At 43.7% G+C, this 27892-nt stretch overlaps 1 protein-coding gene across 2 annotated transcripts in view; it reads right to left on the reverse strand.

Annotated features, from left to right (window-relative positions):
- Window positions 1–11666: 11666 nt before the first annotated feature.
- Window positions 11667–27892, reverse strand: part of SCAF4 (SR-related CTD associated factor 4) — an 872346-nt gene continuing 856120 nt past the window's right edge. For both annotated transcript variants that reach the window (XM_085623106.1, XM_085623105.1), the window contains exon 23: window positions 11667–14509. In XM_085623106.1, coding sequence (XP_085479232.1) covers window positions 12408–14509 — 2102 coding nt within the window. In that variant the 3' untranslated portion in view covers window positions 11667–12407. The remainder of the gene's footprint in view (window positions 14510–27892) is intronic.

A 27892-nucleotide genomic window follows, 5' to 3' on the forward strand; every position in this document is an offset into this window, starting at 1 on the left:
TGCAGGATGTCATGGGCGCGCTTGATGGGATGCAGACCTCGATGGGGAGGCAATTCGAGGCCCTGGCGCATAAGGTGGATGCCATCCTGGTGGATGTCAACTTGATCCGCTCGGACCTGGGCAAGACAAACGAGCGCGTTAAGGACCTGGACCACAAGACCACGGGCCTCACTGATGAGGTCGCGGAACTGCAGAACGAGGTCCGGAAGCTGAGGGCCGAGAGTGACCTCGCCGCCCGCCGGCTGGAGGACTTCGAGAGCCGGTCCAGGCGCAACAACGTGCGCGTAATCGGGGTCCCGGAGTCCTCAGATGAGGCTTCGGCGGACCTGCTTGTGGAAGATTTGGTCCTCAACCATCTGAAGCCTAAGGGCCTTGGGAAGTTTTTTGCGGTGGAAAGAGCCCATAGGGTGCCAGGCGGACGGCCCAAGGCGGGTGCCCCGCCGCGGCCGATTGTCGCCCGGCTCTTTCATTTCCGAGATCGGGACGCTATCCTGCAAGCTTCGAGGGTGACGGGCCCAGTCCCCTTCCAGAATGCGTCGGTGAATTTTTACCCGGACTTTACCCAGCAGGTGCAGAGACAGCGACAGAGCTTCCTGGGGGTGAAGCGAAGGCTTCGGGAGCGGGACCTAAAGTATGCCATGCTTTTCCCCGCCAGACTACGGGTGGTGCATGAAGATCGGACATTCTTTTTTGACTCTCCTGTTATGGCCGATGAATGGCTGGACGCCTTGCCCCGGCGACGGACCGGGGACGACACAGCTGAGCATGGAGACAGTGGCCGGGATGGCCAGGGCTGATAACTCAAAGCCGGCCTGACTTGATTTGACCATATTTGTAGATTTGAATAGAGTGCAGTAACTGTGGAGGGTTGCGGGAGGACGAGGGGTGCTCTTTTCCTCCCTTGGGGTACTTTTTGTAGATTTTTGTTTTTGTAGGGCGACAGGCACACTGCAAGTTGGGGGGGCTTTTTAAGCAGCAGCAGGGGTGCAGGGTGGGGGGAGTTATGGGGAGTTTGAGTTTGTTGTTGGGGGGTTTATTTCTGCAAGGCATGATGATTATCCTCAGGGCTGTTCCATGGTGGCGCCTCGGGTGTGGGGTGGGCCTCTTTCCGTTTGAGGATGGGGGGTAGAGGCCTAAGTGTTATAAGCTGGAATGTTAATGGTTTGGGGGATCGCATTAAGAGGGGGATTGTTTTGCAATTTCTGAAACGCTCAATGCCAGACGTTGTACTGCTGCAGGAGACGCACCTCATAGGCAATACGTGCTATGCCCTGAATAGGAAGGGGTATAAATTCATTGCACACTCGGGATTCTCTTCTGGGTCCAGGGGGGTGGGCATCCTCGTTAGAGCCTCGCTGCCTTTTGAGGTGGACTCCACCATTGTTGACGATAGGGGGAGGTTTGTGGCGGTGGCGGGGCGGTGGGAAGGAAGGACTTTGGTTTTGGTTTCGGTTTATGTCCCGCCGGCCCTGCAGGCCGCCACATTTGCTGAGTTGGGCAGGGCTTTGCTGAATCTCCCGGGGGGCATGCTGGTAGTGGGAGGGGATTTCAACGCTGTGGGTTCCGGCCTGCTGGATAGATACCCGCCCAGGGACACAGGGGGGGCTCAGAAATGGCTTCCAGACCTCCTAGACACGTTTGGCCTGATAGACTGCTGGAGGCTCCGGCACCCCACACAGAGTCAATACACGTTTCACTCCGGGGCGCATGGTAGCCTCTCCAGGATTGACTACCTGCTCACTTTAGCCACACATGCCTCGTTGATATCCGAGGCGAGGCACATGGCACGTGGTATCTCTGATCACTCGCCAGTGTGGATCCGGCTGGATCTTGGTCGGGAGGGTGGCCCCCATTAACCCTTGGTATTTCCGAGATCCCAAGATGCATAGCGCCCTGGTAAAGAAGGTAGATAATTACTTTAAGGACAATCTGGGATCTGTGGACTCGGCGATCTCGCTGTGGGAAGCTTTTAAGACCGTGCTTCGGGGGGAGGCCCTCTCCCTGGTGGTGACTGCCAAGAATCGGAGGGATTGCGAAGTGCGGCAAGTAGAGGAGGAGATTGCGGCCCTTGAAGGGGATATGGAGGAGGAGGTCACAGAGTCCTCATTGCATGAGCTTTGCTTGAAGCAGGCGGAGTATAGGGACCTGGTGACGGACGCCGCCAAGACCCTCAGCAGGGAACAACAGGGCCGTCTGTATGATGTTGGAGATAAGGCAGGGAAACTCCTGGCGTGGCTGGACAGGAAGGAACGGGTCAATAGAGTGGTGCCAGAGTTGATTGGAGAGGGGGGAGAGGTGATTGTGGAACCTGAAGGGATTGTGGAGTGTTTCGCGGAGTACTTTCATAGGGTTTATTCCTCTGTGTCGGACAGGCCGCCCGAGGACTCGTCTGATCTCCTTCGTGATATCGAGTTGCCCTGCCTCTCTGACATAGATAGGGACGATTTGGATGGCGACATCACGGTTGACGAGGTGGCGGGGGCGATTCGCGCGTTGAATTCGGGTAAGGCCTCTGGACCGAACGGACTGCCGATCGATCTGTACAAACTGTTCCCGGATAGGGTCGCCCCTCACCTGCGCGCCATGTTCTTGGAGGCGCGGGGAGATGGGATCCTTCCGTTGGATCAGCGGCTGGCGTCGATCGTGGTCATACACAAAGAGGGTAAGCCCCGAGATAGATGCGCCTCCTATCGGCCCATCTCACTCCTCAACGCTGAGCCGAAAATTCTGGCCAAACTCCTGGCAACCCGTCTGATTAGAGTACTTGGCGATCTGGTCCACCCGGATCAATCTGGCTTTATCCCGCACCGAAACACAGCATTGAACCTTAGGCGTCTTCATGGCGTCATCGCCAGGGCGGGCACGCTGCGTGAACCGGCTGTTGTGGCATCTCTCGATGCCACGATGGCCTTTGACACGGTGGAGTGGGCATACTTATGGGCCGTGCTGGCCAAGTTTGGTTTCGGTCGCGGGTTTGTGAGTTGGGTCCGGTTGCTGTACGAGGGGCCACTAGCGAAGGTTGTGGTGAATGGTCGGGCATCTGCTCCGTTTCAGCTTGGAAGGGGTACTCGGCAGGGCTGCCCCCTGTCGCCTCTGTTGTTCGCCCTCGCCCTTGAACCGTTGGCTGCGTGGATACGTTGGCACCCGGATATACGGGGCCTTCGGTGGTCGCCTGATCATGAGGACCGTATTTCACTTTATGCCGATGATATCCTGCTTTATCTTGCCTCACCTAAGAAGTCACTTATAGTGGTCTGTGACGTACTCGCATCGTTCGGTAGGAACTCGGGGCTTGTGATTAATTGGGGCAAATCGTACTTGTACGTTCTTAGTGGCGAGGTCCCACCGATCCCTAGAACATGTTCGATACAGGTTGCCCAGCAAGGTTTTGTGTATTTGGGGATTTTTATATCCATGGATCCTGCTGTGCGCTATGAGAGGAACCTGCTCCCCCCCTTGGCACGCTTGAGGCGAGATGTTGAGGGTTGGCGGAGGCTGCCGCTCTCCCTTGTTGGGCGTGCGGCCCTGTTCAAAATGATGTCTCTTCCCCGCTTCCTCTACGCCCTCCAGAACACCTTGGACTGGGTACCGGCTAAATATTTTCGGGAGGTCGAAGGCCTCCAACGGACGTTGCTGTGGGATGGGCGGCCGCGAATAGCTATTTCAAAGTTGACGCTCCCATGGTACGATGGGGGCATTGCGCTCCCAGACATCCGACGGTACTACTGGGCCACGCAGTTGAGCGCGATCAACCATGGGTTTTACGGCCCTGCCCTCAGCCCTGGGTATGCCATGGATAGGTGGCTGCTGCGCGGCGGCAACTACTACAGGGCGTTGTATTCGCGGTCCCTAGACTCGTCCCTCACGGGGCCCACAGGTGTGGCGGTGCGCGTGTGGAAGATGGCGACCGACTCGCTGGGCTGGAAGGACAGGCTAACCCTCGCTACCCCATTGTTTGAATCGGAACGGTTGGGAAGACTTTGGCATACGAAGGGCTTTGATAAGTGGGATCTGATAGGGATATCCAAGGTGGGGGATGTGCTGCATAAGGGGAGGGTGAAGTCTTTCGAGGAGTTGCAGACTGAGTTTGAGCTAGGGCCTTCAGAGTATTTTAGGTATATCCAGCTGCGCCACGCCCTCCGGTCAGTCCTAGTGGAGGGTGAGAAGGTGCCGGAGTCCTCTCCCCTTGAGGACCGAGTCCTTGATGGTCATATGCCCGAGAGCACGATTTCGCTCATATATAAGAAGTTGATAAACGTCCGGGCGGACTTGCTATTGGGGCTGAGAGAACAGTGGACCAGGGATGGCCTCGAGTTGGATAATGAGGACTGGCAGTCAGCGGTTTCTTCGCCTAAGGAGGTTGCGATCCCGTCGCGTCTGAGGCTGGTGCAGCTCAAAATACTGCACCGGGTGTATGTTACGGGGCCACGGCTGGTCCACATGGGATTCTCGGAGGACGGCCTGTGTAGAAGGGGATGTGGTATGGTGGGTACTTTCCTGCACATCATTTGGGAATGTGGGGTCATCGTGGAGTTCTGGAGGAGAGTCCATGCAGTTATGGGGGAGGTGACGGGCATTGTGGTACAGCCGGAGGCGCGGTGTTGCCTCCTGAACGTTTGGGGGCCCACTGATCTCGATGAGGCACAGACCCAATGGGTGACTCTGGGTAACATGGTGGCTAAGAGGGATATCGCGCGATTATGGGGCTCCTCGGGTCCCCCTACACTGACCGCGTGGAAGGAGAACATGGATTGGAGCATGTTTAGGGAGAAGACGGTCTACTGCTCTAGAGGTCGCCCCCGGAAGTGGCACGCCATCTGGGGGCGGTGGAACCAATATAGGGGGGGAATATGTCTTGCCCCGGATCTGGAACCTCCCGAGGAACAGCTTTCCCCCGGACCTACCGTCCAGCACAGTTTGGTTTAGGTACCCGTTCTGGGCCTCTGCGGTTCCCCTTCTTCCTCCGCACACAGTCTTATACTTAGTAGATGAGTGGGGTCCTGCCTCCCCTGGGGGCTTTCGCCATGGGTTTTCAATGTTCTGCCTTGCTGGGGTTTGTTGTGTGTTTTTTCTGTGTTTATTTAAAATTGGACCTTTGCATTACACTTCGTACTGTATCCGGGACGCATTACTGTATCTAACTTGCAATGCTGCCGAACCTTCGGGCTGTCGGCTGAATAGCTGTGTCCTGAATTTCGAAATAAAGGTTTTCAAAAAAAAAAAAAAAAAAAAACATTCGGCTTCCTGTTTTTCTTAAATTCCAAATTGCCTAAGTGTACCAGATATAGGCTCCCACACATTCTGGAGTTTAGATACACGTAACTCAGAGGAATTCCAGTTTCCCCAGTTTCATCCCTGTATGTATATAAGTGAATGTACTCTTTTAGATATACGTCTAGAGATCAGAGCTATGAGGGATTGGGAACAAGCATGCTTTTTTGGGGCTTAGCGATTTTATGCTGACTGACAGTGAAACCCTGGGAACAACTCATCCCCAGCAATCCCGCTATCCCTCTCAAACTAGAGTTATCCGATCTACAAATTCATCACTACATGCAGAATAATCAGCAGACAACCAAGTCACTAGCAGAAGGTATCAGCCAAACCTACTTTGTGAACAGCCTCACTGGAAGAGGCAACTGGTATCGCCTGCTTCATCAGCAACTACATGAAGCTGTTGTCCCCACTGCATTGACCAAGATCACAATTTCCACGCTCCTGGTTCTAGTATAATCAAATCACTCACAAAGCCATTAGGGGTGTAAATTATAAAAGAATGGCCTTTTATTCCAAACGGATATTATATTACGCTCCTTATCGCATCCAGAAAAGGTTTCCCACTAACAAAGCTGCATGCTTCAGATGTGGACATAAAGGCAACTGGCTTCATATATGTTTTACCTGCCCAGCCGTTGTTCTCTATTAGAGTAATACTTTCATCGATTAGCGATAAGCTACAAGTTTGCATGACCCCACACCCCCTCGGGCCCTATTTGGTATTTTGGCCCCACACAGGCAAGTTACCTTAACCAGCAACTATTTCTCTCTATTGCCACCTTGGTAGCCAAATCCTTAATCTTACAGAAGTGGAAGTCCTCCAAAGTCCCCACCTTCGATTCGAGGGAGGCAAAATAAAGCAGGCTAAGCAAAGGGAAAAGCTTTACGCACGAAGAATTGGGACCCTCAAAAAATTCAGGGACTTTCGGTGCTATGTGTCAGACCAATCCACGTATCATGACTTTAACCATTAGACTGTGCTTGACTTATGGAAGCTTATGGTTTTCTATGCTTGCTTGCCAGTGCGTAGGGGAGCTCTTTCCCCCTTCGTGTTATGGTTTCAGCTTGGGGTTTTGTTGCTCATCTTTGCGGTTTTTTTATTTACAGTACGGATGTTGGTACTATATTAATGCGAATGCTAATGTATTAAGTATTTGAATTTATGAATTTCAAATCACACTAATTGTTGTGTGATGGACTTTTTCAACCTATCAATAAAATATATATATTTTTTTAAAGAACTAAGTATAAGAAAATACCTGCATCACAGAATAGCAGGACAAAGGTAGAAAAGATCTTTTAATTGGAGGATCTAGTTATGATCCATGTTGGAAGGTAGAGATCCCCAAGATATTGAATTTTACACCTCAAACTATGTTGAAAAGAAAGTCTAAACTTCGCAACCTGAAATGCTCTAAACTCCTCGCTACTTTCAAATTGATTCCGGCTCTGGAAGACATTTGCTCTTCTGAAATATGCTTACCTGGGTTTAGTAAAGCGAGAGGGTGTGAAGTAACAAATGGGCAACTCAAATTTAAAATGGTTACAGCAGCGCTTATGGCTAAAAGAGCTAAGCTTTTGCATAGTACAGAATTCTGACTCTTTCGAATTTGGAAACGAAAGTAGCAGTGTGATCGATCCTACTTGCATTTGAAATTATGGAGACAGTCTTCCGCGCAAGTTTAATTCTCCAGTTTATCTACATTTTGGGCACTGAAGACTCAGAAGAGTCAAAAGGAGTGGTGTGAAACAGGCGATGCAAAGAACAGGATAGCTATATTGTTTCAAAATGATTTGGTTGGCTGTGAAAACGACTATGGCGACTATGTATCGACCGCACACCAAAAGTCTAAATCTGATTTGAAAAACAAGAAGGCCAAATTTCAGTTAGGTTAATGGGCATTTCGCATTTCCAAAGATCTTACTCTGGAATATTCATTGGTACAATGATTTTTTTACATTATGGCCTATTGACCAGTTTGGGAGGAATATTCAGTATTGATCTTTCAGGAAACATGGTTGCAGGAGTACCCTTCTATTGATGTATGTGTTTATGTAGTAAATAATGCTACCCCTTCAACCTCTGGCTGGTAAGCAGGTGGCCAACTCACTTTAGTATCAGTTCTTTTTGGATAAAAAGTATATTTAATGTAGACAACTTATACTTGGTTGCTGGCCTGTTCTATTACAACTTTAAAGGAGCAAATAGTGAAAAATGTATTTGTTTAAATGTTTATATTACCTCCAATAGTAACATATTTGATGCTGAATTAAAACAATCAGTGATGTGTCTAATCTGTGCTTCCTTTTTCCAATAGCCCTGTTTATTATAACTGGTGATTTCAATCTAAAAATGTTGCTCTCAGATGTTGATGGTTACCTTGACGAGCCAATGCGAAGCTATGAGTTACCTAAAGTTTTGCCCCTGATTGTCCATTGCTCTGTTAGAAGCAGACAGTTTTAACAACCAGGGTACAACATAACTGAATTTAAATGGGTGATTTCAAATTGATAGGCCAGTGCTGCTACATTTAGATACAGAAGTATAAGGATACCGATTGGCAATGTATTTATATCTTTAAGCTGTTTATAATTAGTGATAATTTTAAGGTGATCGATTTTGGAGTAAGTGACCACCTGGCCATGGAAATTAAAGGAAAGCATGTGAAAAGCTCCGAGACAACTCTCGACTTATGCCTAAACTATAATCATAGAATAAGGGTCTTGATTACTGACGATCTCTTCAGGAGTTATTTAAATCAAAATTGATAAGAATTTGTTAGATAAGCATGACATCGGTATTGAGTGGTATAACCATTTGATTAAGAGGGTACTGCCTCTCCTGAAAGTGAATTATAATTTAAACTCTAGAGGACATATTAGGAAAGGAGACATCCCGAAGGGATGGTTCGATCAGGAATGTGTGGAGCTACGTATGGACCTAAACAGACTATCATGAAGAATAAATAAAGGTGGGGACGAAAGTATGAGTAGAAAGCTTAGAGCCCTGAGGAATGAGTACCAAATGTTTCTGGGCAAAAAAAGGAGAACATTGCACAAGTCCAACTGGAGTAAATTGCACAAACAATTTCAAAGAATAACTGCAAACTTTTATGGCTGCTGGTCAATAGTGAATTCTTGATCTCGCCTGCAAATTGCAAGGCCCAAGTAACAAACTCAATTGGCAGAATTTATTTCACATCTACACAACACTGATGTAGAAATTTGCAGAGACTGCACTGTGATTGGCGTGTCAGATAATCAAATAATCTTATTCCAGGGCGAGGAGATAATCTCCTAAATAATCAGAAACATGAAATCATCGCTAGCTGGGGGCCCGATAATTTGCCAGCCACACTATTTATATGGTGTCCTATAAATGGTTTTGTCGGACGGGTTCAATTCCTGATTCATGGAGGGAAGCAGTTCTAAAGCTCACCCATATGAAAGGGCAAACAGATGATCAAGCAAATTATAGGCTGATTTTCCTCTTGGACCTATCCTCCAAAATGTATGTTCAAACTTTGTTAAAATATATTTAATCAAGTTCTTTTGGACTGAGAACCATCCAGAAGGAGCAAGGGGGTTTCAGACAAAATTACTCTACAGCTGACCATTGTTTCGCACTATAGGGAGCAGCAAGGAGTTGTCAGTAACAGTTGGCAAGCTTAGCTGCTGCTGCCGACTTCCAAGTTGCTTTTCACCAAGTAGAACAAGTCATCCTCCGGGATAAATTCGGAGATGGAGTGCCTCATTAGATCTGTTATGTATGCTCCACAAACTGCACTCTAATATTTAAGTTCAGATTGATTTAAATGGTACAGGTACACTATTAGAAAAAATGCTGTGGAAAATGGTTTAAGGGAGGGATGGGTTTTAGCCCCCCTCCTTTCTAGTGTGTTTATTTTGGATTTGCCAATTGAATTGGCAAATACTAATTCCTTTTCCCCAAAATGGGGAGTTCCCATGCCAGCTCTTTTATGTATGCAGACGATTTAGGTATAATGGATTATACAACAGTAGGCTCACAACAAAATCTTCCGGCCTTGAATGCCTATTGAGTATTAAATAAACCCAAGACCATGATCTTATTAGAATATTAGAAGAAATATTCCTGGTATCTAATTAATGGCCTGTTGGAACAGGCCAGGGATTATAGGTACTTAGGCCTTACATTTGACAGGAATCTAAAATGGGACAAGCATTTGGGAAAGTTAAGATTTTCACTTTTGGCAACTGTTAATACTCTGAAAAGGATTGACTCTTGCTCCGGGACTTACTCACTAGGAAAGCCATCATACGCAAGGCTGTCCTGTAGGCACTTTACATGCACGGCGCAGAGTTATCAACCCTTGATCAGAGAGTAGATTAGGAGTGCCTAGAAAGCCTATGTGTAAAGACTCTTCTGTACCTCCCCAAAAAATAAATTACACGCTATTGGGAATTAATTGGACCTTGGTGCCAGGACTATTAGCTTGCTCCCTTGCCTTAAGGTTCCGGTTTTGTATTAACCGTTATTGTAATGACAAAAAACGTTCTTTACTGTTGTGAGACATGATGTCACAGCTTATTGGTAAATTTATTCCCAACTCAGATTTAGGAATTGACAATTTTGAGGACGTTGATTCAATACCACTTAAAAAATTGCTCTTAAAGATGTGGTAAGGGAATATACTGTACTTTGGTATAGACCTTATTTAGAGAACAGGCAATTTGCAGAGCACTTTATTAAAAACATTGATGAAGCTGTGGCCTTTCCTTATTTGTTTACTATTTACTGATAAAAGAATAAGCAATATAGTTCTCGGTTTCTGTGTAGGTGTTGATCCTGGTTGGAGAATCCCCGTTTTAGAAGTGGTGTCTCTAAAAATAATGCTCACTGTTTTTGCAAAATTGAAAATAAAATGTATTTATTTTTAGATTTTCTTGTCTTTTGAGTGAGAGAAAAATGTTTTTTGTCCTATTTGTAATAAGTACGGAATCAGAAGTCAAAAAGAGGCACACACAATTTTATATTCAATGAAGCACTTTCATACTGTACTTGCAAAGTAAATTATGCTGATACAGATCCTGTTAACAAAGGTCTGAGGCTCTGTTAAGGATCATATTATATGTATGGTAGAGATTTACACATTATTGTGATTATATGCAACACTGTACTTTGTTTTAATATTGGTTGTATTCCGCTTATAGGAAGAATTGCTACAGCAAGTGTTTAATCCAATGAGGTAGGACCTTATATTTTTTCTGGGCGCAATTTGCACTAGTATAATATGATTTTGTTTTTCATGCATGACAAAACCTTTTAACCGATATTTGTAATTATGTAGCTTTTTGTTAGTCTATTACATCTAGAATTTTGGATTTCTAGTAGACTCTATTCTTGGAAATAAACTAATATACTACCACTGTATCGGCAGTAATGATAGTTGCTGCAGTTGAGCCTGCCCAATAATGATAGCGTTGTAGGTGGAGAATACTCCATATCAAGGGAAACATCTATGGAGGACAGGGCATTGTATGTATAAGCTACAATTACTAAATAATTCTAATGGTCAATGCTCTTAATTAAGAACTGGGACTTAAATTTCCTTAAGGCTAATGGACATTGCCTGAATTTCAAATCTGTTGGATTAAAGTTAAATAAATACTGATGGAACTAGATATAATTATTTTCACAATTGCTAATATATTCTGCCTACCTAGGCACAGAACAAGGCTCAACCTCCCTCGTTCCCAAGTCTGTTTTCGTATATGGTAGTTCAACCAAGAGGCACTGCGGCTTGAGAGAAGATTAGGGGTGAGCAAACTGCGTCAAAATGCAAACACAGCAGATTCCATCTACTAGCATCTGTGTCTGAAGATAGAAAACAGCTTGTGCTCAGGCGGTCTACATTGCTCAGAACTGTAAGATGTAGCCCAGGCTACACAAAGTTAATCTACTCGCCTGCCAGCTCCTAAAAATCCCTCTTTTGGGGGTCTGCAAGGAGGGATGATCATATAGCTGCGACTCAGTGTGCAGACCACCAATCCACCAACTAATTTGTAAGTCTGCTATTTACACTCTTTTCTGTCTGCTGGGGGAAGAGGTGTTTTGCCGAAAGGCAGATCAGCTTTCACTTGCAGAAAAACATATGCCAAACCAACAACTGTGCCTTATTTACAAGTTCACTAATATATCTGATAGCTATGCCTGAAAGACCAATTTGACTTAAAAAAAAGTTTAACTCAAAATTATACTGAAAAGTAAATCAAATTTGAAACGTTAACCTACTTCATTTCCTTTCCTTGTCATTAATTTATTTCCTTTAGAATGCACCAATGGTAAACAATAATAAACATGTTTAATTATGCGAGCAATGTCTCAATAAAAGTAAAGTAGACAACCGTTTTTCCAAATGTTCTATTTTTAAAAACAGGTATGATTCAGAAAACATGGTCTCAAAGTCCATCAAAAAAACCTTGAGTGCACTAAAAACATAACTAACAATCTGGGCACCAAATAGCACTTTAAAATCATTAACTGGCATCACATGTTGCCAAAATATTTTTTTAAAAATCAATTCAACATAGAAATAAAGACGTCTCTTTTGTGAATAGTACACAGATTGTATCTTTGTAAACAAATATTAACAAATCCGTCTAATTTAGACACGAGTTAACCATAAACAGTTTAAACTGTAAAATGCGGAATCATTTTCCGTTTACATATTTCAGTGTAGGAAAAATACCACACATTTACGTTTGTTACGAAAATAGTTTATTAAAAACATCCCTATTGTGTTGAAGAGCTTCATGGTGATTTTAATATTTAAATAAAAAAAAATAGTACTCCCAATTACAATCTTATTACGAAGTGTAAACTTTTTAAAGTTTTTATTTTTACTTTAAAAAGTTACGGCAAGAGGGTAATGTCTTACTTTATAATCATGTTTTCAGCGGTTGTATTATTTTGTTGCTCTTTAAACAGGAGGAAAGCAATTCAATTCCTTACAATCCTGCTCTTCACGCCGCAGACACAAACTAACCAGGAACTGTGATATAGAAGAAGCAAATATGATACAGCATTCTGTACACCACTAAAGATCTATCACCTGACAATGTTCCTTCCTGACATGTATCAAGAGTCTCTAACGAGGACCCTCTACAACTGCCGGTGATTTGTTATCAGGTTTTTTAGCAGCTGTGGTAGCCTTGGATGGGGATTCTTCAGTAGGTTTTTGTACTGTGGCATTAGATTCCACTTTTTTAAGTTCTGAACCTGTTTTGATACTTTTTACTTCACCACTAAGTGATTCAGGTTTTTTGTCAACTGGTTGCTTGTCTTTGACCTCACATTTGTCTTTTACTTTGTTTTCTTCAGCTCCTCTAGACTGATCCTTCTCACTTGAAACTTTATGTGGGGTCATCTTTCCACTTATAGCCAGATGGGGTGGAGCCTTATCTTTTAAATCCTGATGTGGGGGCTCTCGCGATTCATGCTGTGGGGGTTGCCTCTCTCTGGAATCTTGACGTGGTGCCTCCCTTCCTTTTAAATCTGGATGAAGGGGTTCCCTCATTCGTGAATCCTGGCGCAAAAGCTCCTTTTCCCTGGAATCCTGCCGTTGTGGTGTCCGCTCTCTGGAATCCTGGCGTTGTGGCGTCTGCTCTCTGGAATCCTGGCGTTTTGGCGTCCGCTCTCTGGAATTCTGACGGGGAGGTTCCCTCCCTCTAAAATCCTGAGGTGGTGGCTCTCTACCTCTAAATTCCAGCAGTGGTGGTTCCCTCCCTCTAAAATCTTGCGGTGGAGGCTCCCTCCCTCTAAATTCCTGAGGTGGCTCCCTCCCTCTAAACTCTTGAGGTGGCTCCCTCCCTCTAAACTCCTGAGGTGGCTCCCTCCCTCTAAACTCCTGAGGAGGTGGCTCCCTCCCTCTAAAATCCTGACGGGGGGGTTCTCTCTCTCTTAAATCCTGATGTGGAAGCTCTCTCTCTCTTAAATCCTGCCACAGAGGCTCTCTTTCTCTTAAATCCTGCCGTGGGGGCTCCCGCTCTCTGAAATTCTGAAGGGGCCCCCTTTCTCTTGGAAATAGCTCCCTGTTTCTGGAATCCTGAGGTGGTTCCTCATCTTCCATGTCCCAATGAGGCTCCATCTCTCTCACATCCTGATGTGGCTCCCAACCTCTTGGATTTGGTCGGGGCTCCCAACCCCTTGGACCCTGGCGGGGATCCCAATCTCTTGGACCCTGCTGGGGTTCCCAATCTCTTGGACCCTGCTGGGGTTCCCAATCTCTTGGTTCCTCTATTGGGCCCTCTCTTGGACCATGGTGTGGCTCCCACTCCCTTGGGCCTTGGTGTGGCTCCCAATCCCCTGGACCTTGGTGTGGCTCCCAATCCCCTGGGCCTTGGTGTGGCTCCCAGTCCCTTGGGCCTTGGTGTGGCTCCCAGTCCCTTGGGCCTTGGTGTGGCTCCCAGTCCCTTGGGCCTTGGTGTGGCTCCCAGTCCCTTGGGCCTTGGTGTGGCTCCCAGTCCCTTGGGCCTTGGTGTGGCTCCCTTGGGCCTTGGTGTGGCTCCCTTGGGCCTTGGTGTGGCTCCCTTGGGCCTTGGTGTGGCTCCCAGTCCCTTGGGCCTTGGTGTGGCTCCCAGTCCCTTGGGCCTTGGTGTGGCTCCCACTCACTTGGATCTTGATTTGGCTCCCACTCCATTGCATCTTGGTCTCTGCCTCGATACCCACCCATTCTTCTGACTCTGTCCTCAAAATCTCGGTTTATGTCTGGTTCAGGGCTTCTTATCTCCCAGTCTCTTTCATGACGACCAAGTTCTTCATCATCTTGGTCATCATTACACAGTTCATCATTTTCAATTTGATTTCCAAAACCTCTTCTCCCAAACCTCTCCTGGTCTCTATCAGGAGGAAACATTTGTTGATCATTTCTATTCTGCCTTGCATCTCTATCTTGAGGTCCATCAGAGCCCCCTTCAGGGCCTTCTCCATGGCCTGGTGGCCCACCTGAATTAAAGTGACCTGGTGGTTGAAATGGAGGTCTCATCCCTTGAGGGGGAGGTATTCCAAAGCGTCCTTGTCCAGGTGGTGGGCCTCGGTGCATCATGTGAGGAGGCATTTGTCGAGGCACTGGAGGAAATCTTTGTGGAGTAGGAACTCCAGGTGGTCGCTGAAGTGGTATTAAACCGGGTCGTGCACCTAAAAGACCAGTAGATGGTGCTTGTGTTCCATGTGGAGGACGGGTCGAATTACCTGAAAGAAAACAAAAGTAGGTATAAATGACCATGTAAAACACTACAGATGTACACAGCTTGCACGTTAACAGCTTTAGAGAACACACATATCATTAACTTACTGCCAAAGTAAAGCTTGCAGTCATACTGTGAAGCATGCATAGGAGCTGTTGATCTATTTATACTTGCTTTTGCTTGCATGTTCATATTCATAGTACCACATTAATCTCCATAGTAGGATAAGCCTAAAGCTCATTGAAGCAGCCAGGGGTCTGTGTGGATACACACAATATGAGCATGCACAACAGAGTCAGCATCACTCCTGTCCTGCTGATCCCAAGTTTGAAGTATTGCTTTTACTTGAGCTCAGAACACCACTTATGGCTTCCCCATGCCCTTGAAATGGTGCTCCACATGGAGAAGGCTGGTTTTCACCACACACAGATGGTGTGAGTTTGAGGAATGAAAAGAGGGGACAAGTAGAACCCAGAGGTAAGAACAGCATGAGAGTAGGGTCAGGGCTCTAGGCCTTGGAAAAATAAGCGTGCTAGCTTTAGTTACAATCTGCTCCACCCAACAGTTCATAGATAGGAGCAGAAGAAACTAGCTAAAATACACAAAGTAAACACAGAGTGTATCCTCTAAGGCGTGAGAAAGTACAGATGGAAGAGAGTGGGGTAGGCATTGAGGAAGCTAATGAGAACACACGAGTCAGAGGTAAAATTGGGAAATGCCAGTAAGCCTACTAACCATTAAAGCTGGTTGAAGATACTCGCAGCAATAAATTAGCGATCCACAATACTATTCAAAGCAACCCACCAAGAGCCACATTCACCTCTCGGGGTCCAATGACCAGGGTGACACTCTCTGAACTGTTCACGAGCATGGAAGATTAGTCACATGACAAAAGCCTAGCTGTCCAGTAGAAGGTCCTCTGCTTTATTTAGCAGCAATGTACCCTCCTTGCAGCGAAGCCCCAACCTACAAGAAATTGACACAGGTTGCAAACCAGAAAGCCAGGGCACAATCTGAATTTTCCCAAAAGAAAGTTTAATGGTATAAAGAGTTTAGCTTCACATTGAGCATACTAAAGACCATACTGTCCTAAAAAGACAACGAGAAAATGAAGGAGATAATTTATGCTAGCAGACATCAGATCCATATCTTTCTAGTTGCTCCCACAAAAATGCAATCTATGGATGACTAGCTTGGGTAAGTCAGAGAAGACAGCAAAATAGATATCAAATAGAAATGGAAAGAGGGGCACAGGTACAGTCTAATGACCACTTCCTCAAAATTGTTCAGGAGGCATAGTTGACTGATGTAATGTTCTGTCCTAATTTACCCTCCTTTGCCCTAGTTTATTCCCTAGAATCTTTGGGTAGAGCTTATTTAGAATGTTGGGAGTCCTGTCAGTGAAAGAACTGTATGGCAAGACTGGATAAAGACTTAAACATCATCTTCTCTTCAGAATCATCTTTTCATTGGCGATGAGGATGGAATGCTGTGCAGGGGACAGCAAGGCACCTCCACCTCAGTGAAATTCATCCTGCCGAACCGGAGGTACAGCCAGCTGTTATTGAAGAAATTGATCTATGTCACACAAACTCATATGTGATAGGTGGCGCCTGCGAGATGATGTGATTGGACATAACTTCTTAGGACACTTGTATATGCTAAGGGTCTGATTCTCTCACAATGCATTTTCATTAAGTTTTCCTGTTTTCGGTTTCTAATTTTGGTAAATGCTGGTGGGGTTTTTTCAGTCCCCCCCCCCCCCCCCCCCAGTGATTTCAATACCTTAAAAACAGTGGTTATCAGTGGTTACACATTTTCGTGGCATTAAAAACGACAGAAACAGTGTTTTTCCAATGTTTATAGAAAGTTTTGCTTTTATTATTGCTTGCGTTCTGCACTGATAGCTCATGGTATATAGACCGTGTACATAGAGTGTATATAAGGTCCAAATACATTTTTACAAACAAACTTATTGTAGCATACCATACAATGCTTCTTCAGTGAGTCTTTAGTCATCCGCGCTCACTCCGTCCTTCCCATGTAAACTTTTATTTGTGAAAAGGCCCTTTCAACATTGACACTTGAGATAGGCAATGCCAAAACAGTCAGTACACAATTTGCTAACTCTGGCCACTGACATATCTTTCCATGCTAATACTGGTGCACCAGAAGATTGCGATTGTCTGGAACAGGTTCTGTAACATATGCGATGAACTGGGCGCAAATGTCCTCAGAGTTATTGAAGCAGTCCTTTCCAAAATCCTGAGAAAATGCCCCTTTATGGAAGGGATCTATAACTTGTTTAGAGTACCAAAGTGAGGCTTCATTGGCTTCAAATGCCATGGTTGGTGAAGGGAAATTTCTATGCATCATTGCAAGCCATTTCTCATGCAAAGTAAAATAGAATTTCGTGAATTGCTCCTCAACATTTCTTTGCTTACTAAGAGGCAAGCATTCTAACATGGAGCATGTTGCAGTGCCAAAGTCACTAAAAGTGTTGCCCAACCTACTCAGAAGGAGATGTTTCACATCTACACCAATTACGCTGAACACTTGGAAGACAAGGGTGTTTAAGACTCTAGTTTTTTATTATGCCCACTACAGCAGTCATGTTTTCCTGGAAATATCTAAGAATGCAGTAGAGAGTACCTTTTTCACATCACTATCCTTATCCGATCAGAGATACTCACATTTCTTACCTTCGGCATCATCACTAAACAAACATTCTGTAAACAGTCACCACATGGATAATATAGCATTCATGGCCTCTAAGACTGAGAACCACTGGCTAAATGACAGTTGGGATGTGTTTCTTTGATGTCATACAAAGCACAAAATGAGAAATATTTGAGTTTTAGTACCAGCACATAACGAAACAGTGCGCCAGAATGGACTACAAAGTCATTAGTCTTCTTCAATAACTTTGAAGATTGTAAAGATGGTTTTAGCATACCATTTAGCAAGTGGCAAGGATCTCTTACAGGGAAGCACCCGGGTATCGATTTTGACAGGTCACACAACATTTTCAAATATGTAGCTGAATCACTGCTAACACAAACAATATCACTCCAATCTTTGTTCAACTTGAACTTGGTAAGTACGTTTAGCAGCAGCATTCCAAGTGACATTGCGTTCCATGTTGTCCAAAATTCTGGTATCATGTATGTATCACTATCCCAGATGCTTGGTGACAGCACTCTTTTTCACATAGACCTGCCACTACACCTTGCATTGAATGTTTAAAGCCTGGGGTGTTTTTACAATTCACCTGCTATCAATACTGACTCGCTAGATGTATCAAACAGTTTCACCCATTCTCTTACTGCGGGTAAATGTGATGGTACATATTGGGAAAGATTCTTATGAAACCAACCATGTTACCTATCAATGAAACAATCAAACATAGCCAAAATGTCAAATATGACTGATATTTCCTGATTCTCTACAGTTTATAAAATAATTAAATAAGACCTAAAACATGCTTCTAAACTCTGCAGCTTTAGACCAAAGACCACAAAACTGAAAAAAGCAAAAGGAAGAAGAAACAATATTTTAGTGACATCCCTAAACAAAACTCAAGCAGAATAAGGTTAGCCGGGAAACATCCTTAACATCGCAGTCAGTACACCGCGATGCTGTTACATCGCGGTTGTTACAACGAACGCGATGTGACCACGTTATGCCATTACAACGCAAGTCTTTACATTGACTTGCGCTAGATGGCGTGCTAACATTACAAATTGTGTAGTATACTATCCCAACACCTTCCCTACTGTTAAGTGGACTGGAGTTGAATTACACTTTTATAATGTTAGCACGCCATCGAGCGCCAGTCGCGTTGTAATGGCATAGCGTGGTAACGTCGCAGTCGTTGTAACGACCCCGATGTAACGGCACGCGTTGTACTGGAAGGCGTTGTTACGTTATACATCCATGTTAGCCTAGTCTTTCTTGCTGGTACCTTGTATAACAAAGTTATATATTGCATTGGCCCCTTCAAGAAGCAAAACAAATAACTTTCTCTGTCCTTTTCCTTTCTTTGAATGCCATTTAGTTTGTTGCTGTGCAGGTGTTCATCAGTGTTTATATGTGTACATTGGTGAGGGCTATTTTCCTTTTGGTGAGGGCTATTTTCCTTTTGGTGGGGTTTTATCACTTATTATAGGCTTAAACCTAAAGCAGGATAACCCAATTTTCGGTCCCTGCCAGGTGTCAATTGTTTCTGTGGAGATCGAATTGAGCCACTCCTTTGAAGGGTAAATGGTAAATACTAATCGCATTAATCTGGCTGAACCGCTGTGGCTGAAATGCCGACATGGATGCCAGAGAGAATGTAGTGAGTGTGTAGGAAAGTGGGTTTCTGTTGCAGTAACCCCCCTACTTTTTGCCAGATTTCTGATGCACTTCAAGTTGATGTGCTCTGGGTCCCTGCCAATTATGTTCCCAGGGCCTGTGTTCTTTCCCAAAACGGTACCTTTGAATCCACAGTTGGCACATCTCTGGCAACAGTTAAGTCCCTTGTAAAAGGTACCAAGGGAACTAAGGGCACTGTGACCAGGGAAGGCCTCTAAGGGCTGCAGCACCTAATGTACCACCCTTAAAGACCCTCTACCTTAACACTCATACATTGTCACTGCAGGCTGCGTGTTTTGGTGCAGAGAAACGGCACACATCCTTGTGTGCCATGCCTTCAACCCACTGCCTGTGGCCTAGGTGAGTCAACCTTCTAGCAGGGTGCACTAGACCACAGGTGAGCACTGTACCCCCTACAGTATCGGAGTCCATTCTTAGACATTGTAAGTTCAGAAATGTCATACAGAGTACATGATCTGGGAGTTGGTCATTACAAACTCCACAGCTCCATAATAGCTTTACTGAAACCTAGTAAGTGTGGAAGCAAACTCTCAAGCTCATTAAAACACTGATGCGAGTGTGGGATTCAATGTAAAACACAATCAGAGGGCATCTTAGAGATGCCCCCTGAAAAATGACCAGCCCTGGTGTGGTTTCTGAATGGCTACCTTCCATTTGCCACCACCAGACAGGTTTCTGGACCCCTGGATAGAGGGCCTCCACTCCCTCGGTCCTGAAACAAAGCCCATCCTCGGCAGAGGTGCAATGCCTCCTCCGCCAGGATAGTCTGGGTCCACGAAGGGGAAGCTTCAAAGGCCCACCACCTTGGTCAGCTGACTCTGCGTTTGCTGCCCCTAGCAACTGGTTCCCATCGGTTCTGACCCCTCCTTTGGGTAGGAGAATCAGCGGGAAAACCAAGTGAGGAAGAGAGGTGTGCCCACCTTTGCCAACCCCACCCCTCAGGTGGGGGGAGGCGGGGCCAAGCACACATCTCAGTCACCTCCATCTTGAAGATAAGGGGACCCAGCCAATCAGAGAGAGTCTCATGCATCCCCCCCCCCCCCCCCCCCCATGGAGGGTGGCATAACAGGGGGTACTCACCCCAAGGAAGGGACCTATTGGTCCCAACCTGCACATCTCTGTAACACCCCTAAATTTAGTATTTAGGGGCAACTCTGAACTTTGCTTCCTCAGATTCCTGCAACCAACGAAGAAGGACAGAAGAAGTCGCACAGCAGAGGAGACTGTGGAGAAGAACTGACTTGGTCCCAGCCATACAGGCCCATCTGCAATTTCTGCAGATCCTGCACCAAAAGTATACTTGTCCTGCAGCCAGCGGCCTCCAAAACCCCTGGGAGGACTGACTGCCTTCATCAAAGACCGGATCTCTTACAAAACAGCAGCTCTGTTCAAAAGAAACTCCAAAGAAAGACTCAGAGCCTGCTGAGGATGAAGAAACTCGACGCCTGTAACGATCACTGCACTAGTCACCTACGGCCCGAGTCGAAGTGGACCACAGGTCCCAGCGTGGTCCCACAGCGCCCCTAGAGTCTGAGACCACCGGGGGTTGTCCCGTCCAGGACTCCCCGACATCACCTGCAACCTCTGCATGGAGACCCCCAAACCGCGAGTGTCCTGAAAGGTGAAATCCGATCTTAAAAGGCACCCCATAATCTGGTCATCCTGCACCCTGGAGAGGAGGACCAGAGGTGCACCTATGTCCCCAAGCCCTCCAACTTACCTGCCCTGCTGTTGGTTCCTGCCAGAAGACTTCCTGGACTGAGCCTGCAGCCAAAATCCAAAACCAGCAACCTCTATAGGATTGCATTGGACTCCCGACACCTGTTAAGCACCATGCATCTGGCCGCCCCTGCGCTGCTAGTGGTGTGGACTTGGTGCTGACCTGGTACCCCCTTTGCCCTGACCTTAACCCTAGGACCTTGGCTCCCAAGACAGAGTGGCCTACCCCTGAGTAGCCCAAAACCGAAGTGCCCTCTATCCCCATTGGCTAACATTGGCACCCTGCACCCGACCTCCCTGGTGCCACTGGTGGTGCACTTTGAGTGCCACCTTGAACCTTTGGAAACCTTGGTTCTAACCCCAGACACCCAGCATTGCAAGTTGTTTGCAAACCAATACAATCTTTTTCTCCATACGAACCCATGTTGGGGGTTTTCCTCTGAAAATGTTCTGTCAACCTGCTTTTTGTACGGAACAAAATTAACTATGCTTTGAAAAGTAAATTGGCTTACTTATCTTTGTATTGTAGGACCCACCGAATGATATCTAGGCATATCACCCGAGTAGTCGATATAACTAAAAAGTAATCCAAAAGTAATATCAATGCATTTTGAACTTTTGAAAACAAATACCAATCTATATTGATTCCAATTTCATGAACAATTGCATTTTCTTGTAAAGTTTTGCATTTGAAAGCATATTCTACTTACCCGTGCCAAGTCCTGCTTGGTTCTAGCAATAAAACATAAGTATACCTTTTTTTATACTAACCTAATTGGTCTGGATTCAGTCTCTGAGCGTGTGCCACCACTCTTGATTGAGTGAATACAATAAATGCTTAACATACCCTCCGGATAAGCCTAACTGCTCAACCACACAACCACAAATAGAGCTGTTCGAGATTATCTAATTTAGCATGTGCTAGACCTCTGGGGAACCACTGTACTCTGTGCACACTATACCTTACTTTTGTATAGTATACAGAGCCAGCTTCCTACAGAGTGCACTCGCGCAAGCCCTGAAGAAGGGGAAGAAACTTTGCAGTTCAAAGATTGAGCACTGGGCTGCTGTAAAGGAGCGTTGCCATCTGATATTTTGGTGTAGAAGTGTTTTCCGTGCGAGAGCGGCTGATTAGGAAGAACATAGCAGCCTGCGGCATAAACACCATACGGATTGACTTCGTAATACCTCCTGTTTCGGAGAGCCACTAACCTGAAGAATGACACCCAGCTCTTTCACGGTGAGGGAGCTCACAGTTCAGAGGTACTGTGCGGATAGCAGCTCTTGTTCCCATAGCATCCGATACAGAGGAGCGAGTGTTTGGGACATCAAACAAGTAAGACTTACTTCATTTTCAGACCACAGTATTTTTGTGCTAGCAAACAAACTCCGCCTTGCAGCTTGAGACATTTCTCAAGAAACCCAGACAGAAACTTCTCCTATAGAAACAAAGAACAAACTAATACTACGTGCACTCTGTTACCTTCTGCAAAAAAGCTATTTTATCTTTTAGGTAAGAGTGTTCCAAATGTATCAGTTTGTAAATTTTGTACTGTGCCTTTGTAAATCTTATCTCTCTCTTACTAATCTCAAATATGGCAGCAGCTAGTATGAGCCAACCACCTCCTTTTTTGAATGAAGCAGGAGAACCCGAAATATTCTGGGATAGGTAGATAAGAATATTAAATTTATATTAAATTGCTATAGGTGGTGGGAAATTGTCTTCAGTACCAAAAGAGCATATTTTGCCACATAATTTAAGATTACAAGGAAAAAGGTGTCTGAGGATACAGCAGAGCATGAATCTAATGAAGCAAGTGGGGAAGATGGACATTGAGAAAGGTGTTCTGTCACACTAAAGAAACTAGAAAATCACTTCAAAGAAAGAATTAATGGAGTTACTTGAAAGGCACAAGTTCTTCAATAAAGCACAAAAAAAGAGAGAAAGTGACTACATACATAGCTGTTTTAAGAGGATTATCTACTACTTGTGATTGTTTTCCTCTCACAGACTTTAATAAGAGATCAATTAGCTTGTTTCACTAATGACCATAGGGTTCAGGAAAAATTGTTAACCCAAAATCCTGATCTCAGAGGCCATAATTATTGCAAGGGTTATTGAATATACTGCTTTTTACGTCAAAGAGATGAAATGATCTAATGAGACTCACATCTCACTAGTTACGAAAGTGTATGCAAAATCAATGAAACAATTGCAGAGAAACCTAAAACCAAAACTGAAAATCTGAAATACTCTAGATGGAACCACAGTCAACTGGCCAATGATCCCAAATGTTCTGCATGTGCAGATTTATGTAAGAAATGCAACAAAAGAGGACACTTTGCCAAAGTTTGTAAAGTTCCTGAGAAAAATATACAGCTCATAAATGATGCAGAAGGAGTTCAGGAGAAAAAAAAGAAAACGGATATTCCAAATAACACTCATGAAAAGGAAGAACAAATTTCATATCCTATCTGTGACATACTATTAGATGGCATAAGCGTTAAAGCGTATGCAGACTTATGTTCCCCATACATATTAATTGACAGTGAAACATTACACAAGAATTTTCCTAGCAAGGAGTATCCAACTAGAAATTCTTGCTTTCAACCAGGAATAACTAACAGAGCACCAAACCCCCTAAAAGGAATGATACAAAAAGTGCATTTCCTTGAAAGATAGATACAGAGAAGCTAAAAAGCAACGCCATCGCAGTGATTCACAAAACAAGGCCCATTCCATTGTTGATGATGGAAACTTTGAAAGAAGAATTACAAAAATTAGTAAAGCAAGGTATCATCGAAGAGGTCGAATTTTCCAAATGGGTGGCCCCCATAATTATCACATCAAAAATGGTGGAGAAAATATTCATCTTTGTTTTGACTTGAGGGGTTTAAATGCCAACATATGGGTGGAACTGCATTATCTCCCTAGGATACATGAAATATTAAGCATCATACATGAGGCTAATTATTTCAGTGTCCTAGACTTATCCTCAGCATACCATCAGGTAGCACTTCATCCTGAATCACAAATGCCAACAGCATTTACCACACAGTTTGGAACTAGTAAATTAATCAAAGTACCATTTGGCTTAGCCTTAGCATTACAGAGGATAATGCAAACATATGCTGAAGGAGTCTAAGAAAGCAATGTGCTTTCAAGATGAGATTTTGGTTCATAGGTCAAATGAACAACATAATAGTAATTTGAGATCGGTAAAGTGCAAACTAAGAGATGCAGGGTTCACTATTAAGGGAAGTAAATTTAAAATAGGGGTTACATCTGTGGAATATTTTAAACACACAATTTCTAATGAAGGTATTAAACCCAAAATAGATTTGGCTCGAATAAGTTCGCAAAACACCCACACCAACGAATAAAGAGGGAGGTTAAATCCTTTCTTTGTTAAGCAGAATATATATACAAATTCATAAAGAACTCGGTCCAACGCATTAGGACCTTTACTTAAAAAGGTACTCCATCTGAACGGATTGATGAACACATGAATACATTCATCAAGTTAAAGAATGCCTCTGCCAATACGCCAAACATTGACAATATCAATATCAACCAGAAAACCAAAATATCATGCTGTAATACCATAACGTGTCAGCCATCTTAGAGTGGCACATGATAGAATCATCCTCATAGGATTTGGGCCCATTCAGTATAGCAACATGTGACTCATAAGCCACTAAGATGGCAGACGTGTTTTGGTATTAGAGCACGACGCATGTAACTGAGGTGGAACTGAACATGACGTAACTCGAATGGGTATTTATGGACAGCTTGGGAATGGAATTCAGTTTCGTGACTGGTGGTGGAGAATGTGAGTTCACGCATTTAAATCATGGCGGTAAAGGGCAAGTGGGAAAATGGAGAACTTGTTAAGAGGTTGGGAATACTGTTAACTTTTTGGAAAATGAGCTTGTTTTGTTTTGAACAAATACAGAACGGTATATTGTATGGATTATGCGATCATTATCACGAAAGGACTGGGACTCTTTTGTTTTGAGTGTTCCTGGGATCACAATTTAAGTGTAGAAGGGTGGGTAGTTGAACAACGTTTGGTTGTGACGTCTGTATGCTTTTTTGGGACATGCCTAATGGCTCGTAGATGGATGCACTTTGGACGATACACTTGCCGATTACGTGATTCTTTAGTATCAAGTTTATTATGGGAAAATGTGTGCCACTACTCTGAACGCTGATATAAACGTGCAGGTAATACAATAAAATCTTTTGACGGGTGGTTTTTTTGTCTGTCAAACTTTGAGTAACTAGAGAGTGAGTGTGGCCGCCAACTTTTGGGGTTTGATTGATAATCTACTGAAACATACACTGCCATCTACTAGTGATTTTTTTTTTTTTGCAAATCTGTTTTTATTGGTTTTGTAGTTTTGGTAAAAGAATACATGTTACGGCAGCATACTTTACACACAGTGATTCATAAGCATATACAGATTGGCAAGCCATGCCGGCAGTCAAGAGAATATAACCTGCTGTCGGGTTATGCACCAACCACCACCCGCTTAGGAGCCGGCTACATTGTGATTTATGTTTTAGAGATAATCTGCATGGGCAACTGTTTTCCATAGAGATTTGATGTAGTGCGCACTCAATATTATTGTATATAAATTACGGTTGAGAGCAAGACTCAATTTATTATCTATGCATATATGGTTGTAATGCTCCAAAGAATGGAACATTTATAGCTGTCACAAACAGAGCTGGTGTAAAAAAAAACAAAAAAAGTTTTAAATGTGATTAATAAGGTTGTTGGAAGCTTTGAAACTACACAGTACAGTAAAGGAAATAACTATGCACTCTTGTTTTTTTGTTACTCAAAATAGTTTTGAAAAAACACGTTACTGACTAGAAAAAAGGAATTTACTCTTTGACATTACATTCAGGTCTGAAGATATATGTTGTAAGGTAAGCGGCTTTGTGATTTTTTTTGCAAATGTGAACGTTTCGTTTTACAAAAATTTGTGTAACCAGCCTAGAGTGGTTGGGTCTCTTAGTAATTAACAACTGGGACTAGAGAACTCTTAGACCTGTTTGAACTTTTTCTACTGTACTTCCCTCTATATGGTTGACTCAAGGTTGTGGACCTCTTGTGCTTATGTACCATATATATATTCCACTTTCTAGAAAGGAGTGCAATTCTGAAGAACACAGGGGAAAACTCGACTCTACAGAACGATTTCTAATTTTGTGGTAAGCAAGATACAATAGAATAGTTTAAACCACTGTAGTCTTTTTCTAAATTATATTAGTACTGAAGGGTTTCTTCACACTATAAAATGAGATCTTTGCCATACACGTTCTAAACCAAAGAAACTAACTTTAATCATACTATGAGCTTTGTAGAGTTCCAAGTTTTTTTTCTTCTAAAAAGAAGCGATAAGTCTATTTAGAAATTTGTTAGGACAATATATGTTATATATATTGGCTATGATGTGTAATGAGGAACAAACAATTTTTTATTACATCAAAAATATTTTTTCATAGACAGTTTGGTACTTTGATTAGCAGATAGAAGATATATTTGTACATCACAGTGTTTCAAGCATCTCATAAGGGTACTAGTACCATTTGGTATATTTTGTAATGACCTGTTTGTTCAAATGTATTTTATTGTGCCACATTTATGTCGCTCGTCTTTTTTGTGTGTATATAACATTTATTAAAAGCAATTTGTGTTTCTACTTGTTTGCTTTGTCTAAGTGATTATGTTTAGGGACGAAACACGTTGGCTGTGTCCGTGTCCCCTGTTTTTAAAGTGCAAGAAAAGAAATAAAAGAGGAATTTATGAAAATTCATATTTTCTGTGATGTCTAGTTCCTTTTTGTCGTATGAGAATTTTCACTTCTGCCATTCTGCTGTGTGCGCTTCTTTTTATGCTTTATGACCTGCAACCATACTTACGTTAGAGACCATTTGTCCATAGAGTGAAATCTCATTTGAAAAGTCAGGTAAAATTGTGCCACCTATGGGTTTAGGGGAAAGCATTGCAAACTTTGCTCATGAGGGACATTTGGGAAGAAACCTCACAAAAACTAAAGTAAGAGCACATTACTGGTTCCCCTACATGGATTATTTGATAGAAGACCTAGTCAAGGATTGTCAGGCATGTAGCCTTAGCGACAAACCTAAGAACACCACAAAAACGTCCCTAATTCCCAATATGGTACACTCCCATCCCTTGGGACAAATTAGGGCTTGACACTGTAGGTTCCACTCATCATTTGGATTCAAGATAAGTACATACTACTACTCATTGATTATTGAAGATCTATGAAATTTGTAAACATAATCAATACTAAATCCCTCATTAACTTCTTATCTAGCATGTTTACGTTTGAAGGCATTCCCAGCTCCTTTATTACAGATAATCAATTTCAATTTGCATCAGAGAAAAAGGCAAAAATTGCTGATATTTCAATCCAACATATCAAAAGACCCCTATACTGTCCTAAAGCCAATGGAATGGAGGAAAGGGCTAATACAATGACCAAAGAGGTGATACAGTTAGCTATAGCATCAGCCAAACCAATTATTCAAACAGTAAAGGAAATGTTTTGGTCTTATCATACCACACCCAATAGTGTCACAGGTTTGACACCATTTGTCATGCTCAGAGGCAGGAAGCCATTGACACTGAATTGGCTGTTTGAAAATAAAAGTAATATGATGAATAAAGAGGAGTTGAGGAATAAATGATAAAAACTATGAAACTCTATGATTGAGGAACAAATTAGCAAAAATATGAAACTATGAAACTTTACGATTGCTGAGCTTAACAATGTCACAGTTGGGAATTCTTATAGGAGTGGCTGAGAGTAAACAGCTGGGATTGCTAGGTAAGAGAAGAATTATTCAAAATACTATTTTCCTACATAAACTCACCAAGTATGCACTAACCGAACCATTAAGTTTCCCTGGAAGTTAGAAAGGAAATACCCTTCATCAAAAAAGCCAGTAAGAAGTAAACCGATGAAAAGTTAGGAAACAAGTGAACCCTAAAATCTCCAGCAAGACTCCTCAAATGGCAAATATAAACGGAACTATGAGAGTTTCAAGATATATCAGAAGTTTTGCAGCAAAGACTAAAAGAAAGTGTATATGTCAAGAAAAATTAAATGCACATCAATGTTCATTTAAACAAAAAAAAAAAAAAAGAATCAGAGAACTAAGAGATACTTAGAAATATTTAAGTAAGACAATGGTTGGATAGAAATATCGGCACCCGCAATTTAGGCTCACAAGACCGTATAATGGAAC

Source organism: Triturus cristatus, chromosome 8, assembly GCF_964204655.1.
Source record: "Triturus cristatus chromosome 8, aTriCri1.1, whole genome shotgun sequence".
Lineage (NCBI taxonomy): Eukaryota > Metazoa > Chordata > Amphibia > Caudata > Salamandridae > Triturus > Triturus cristatus.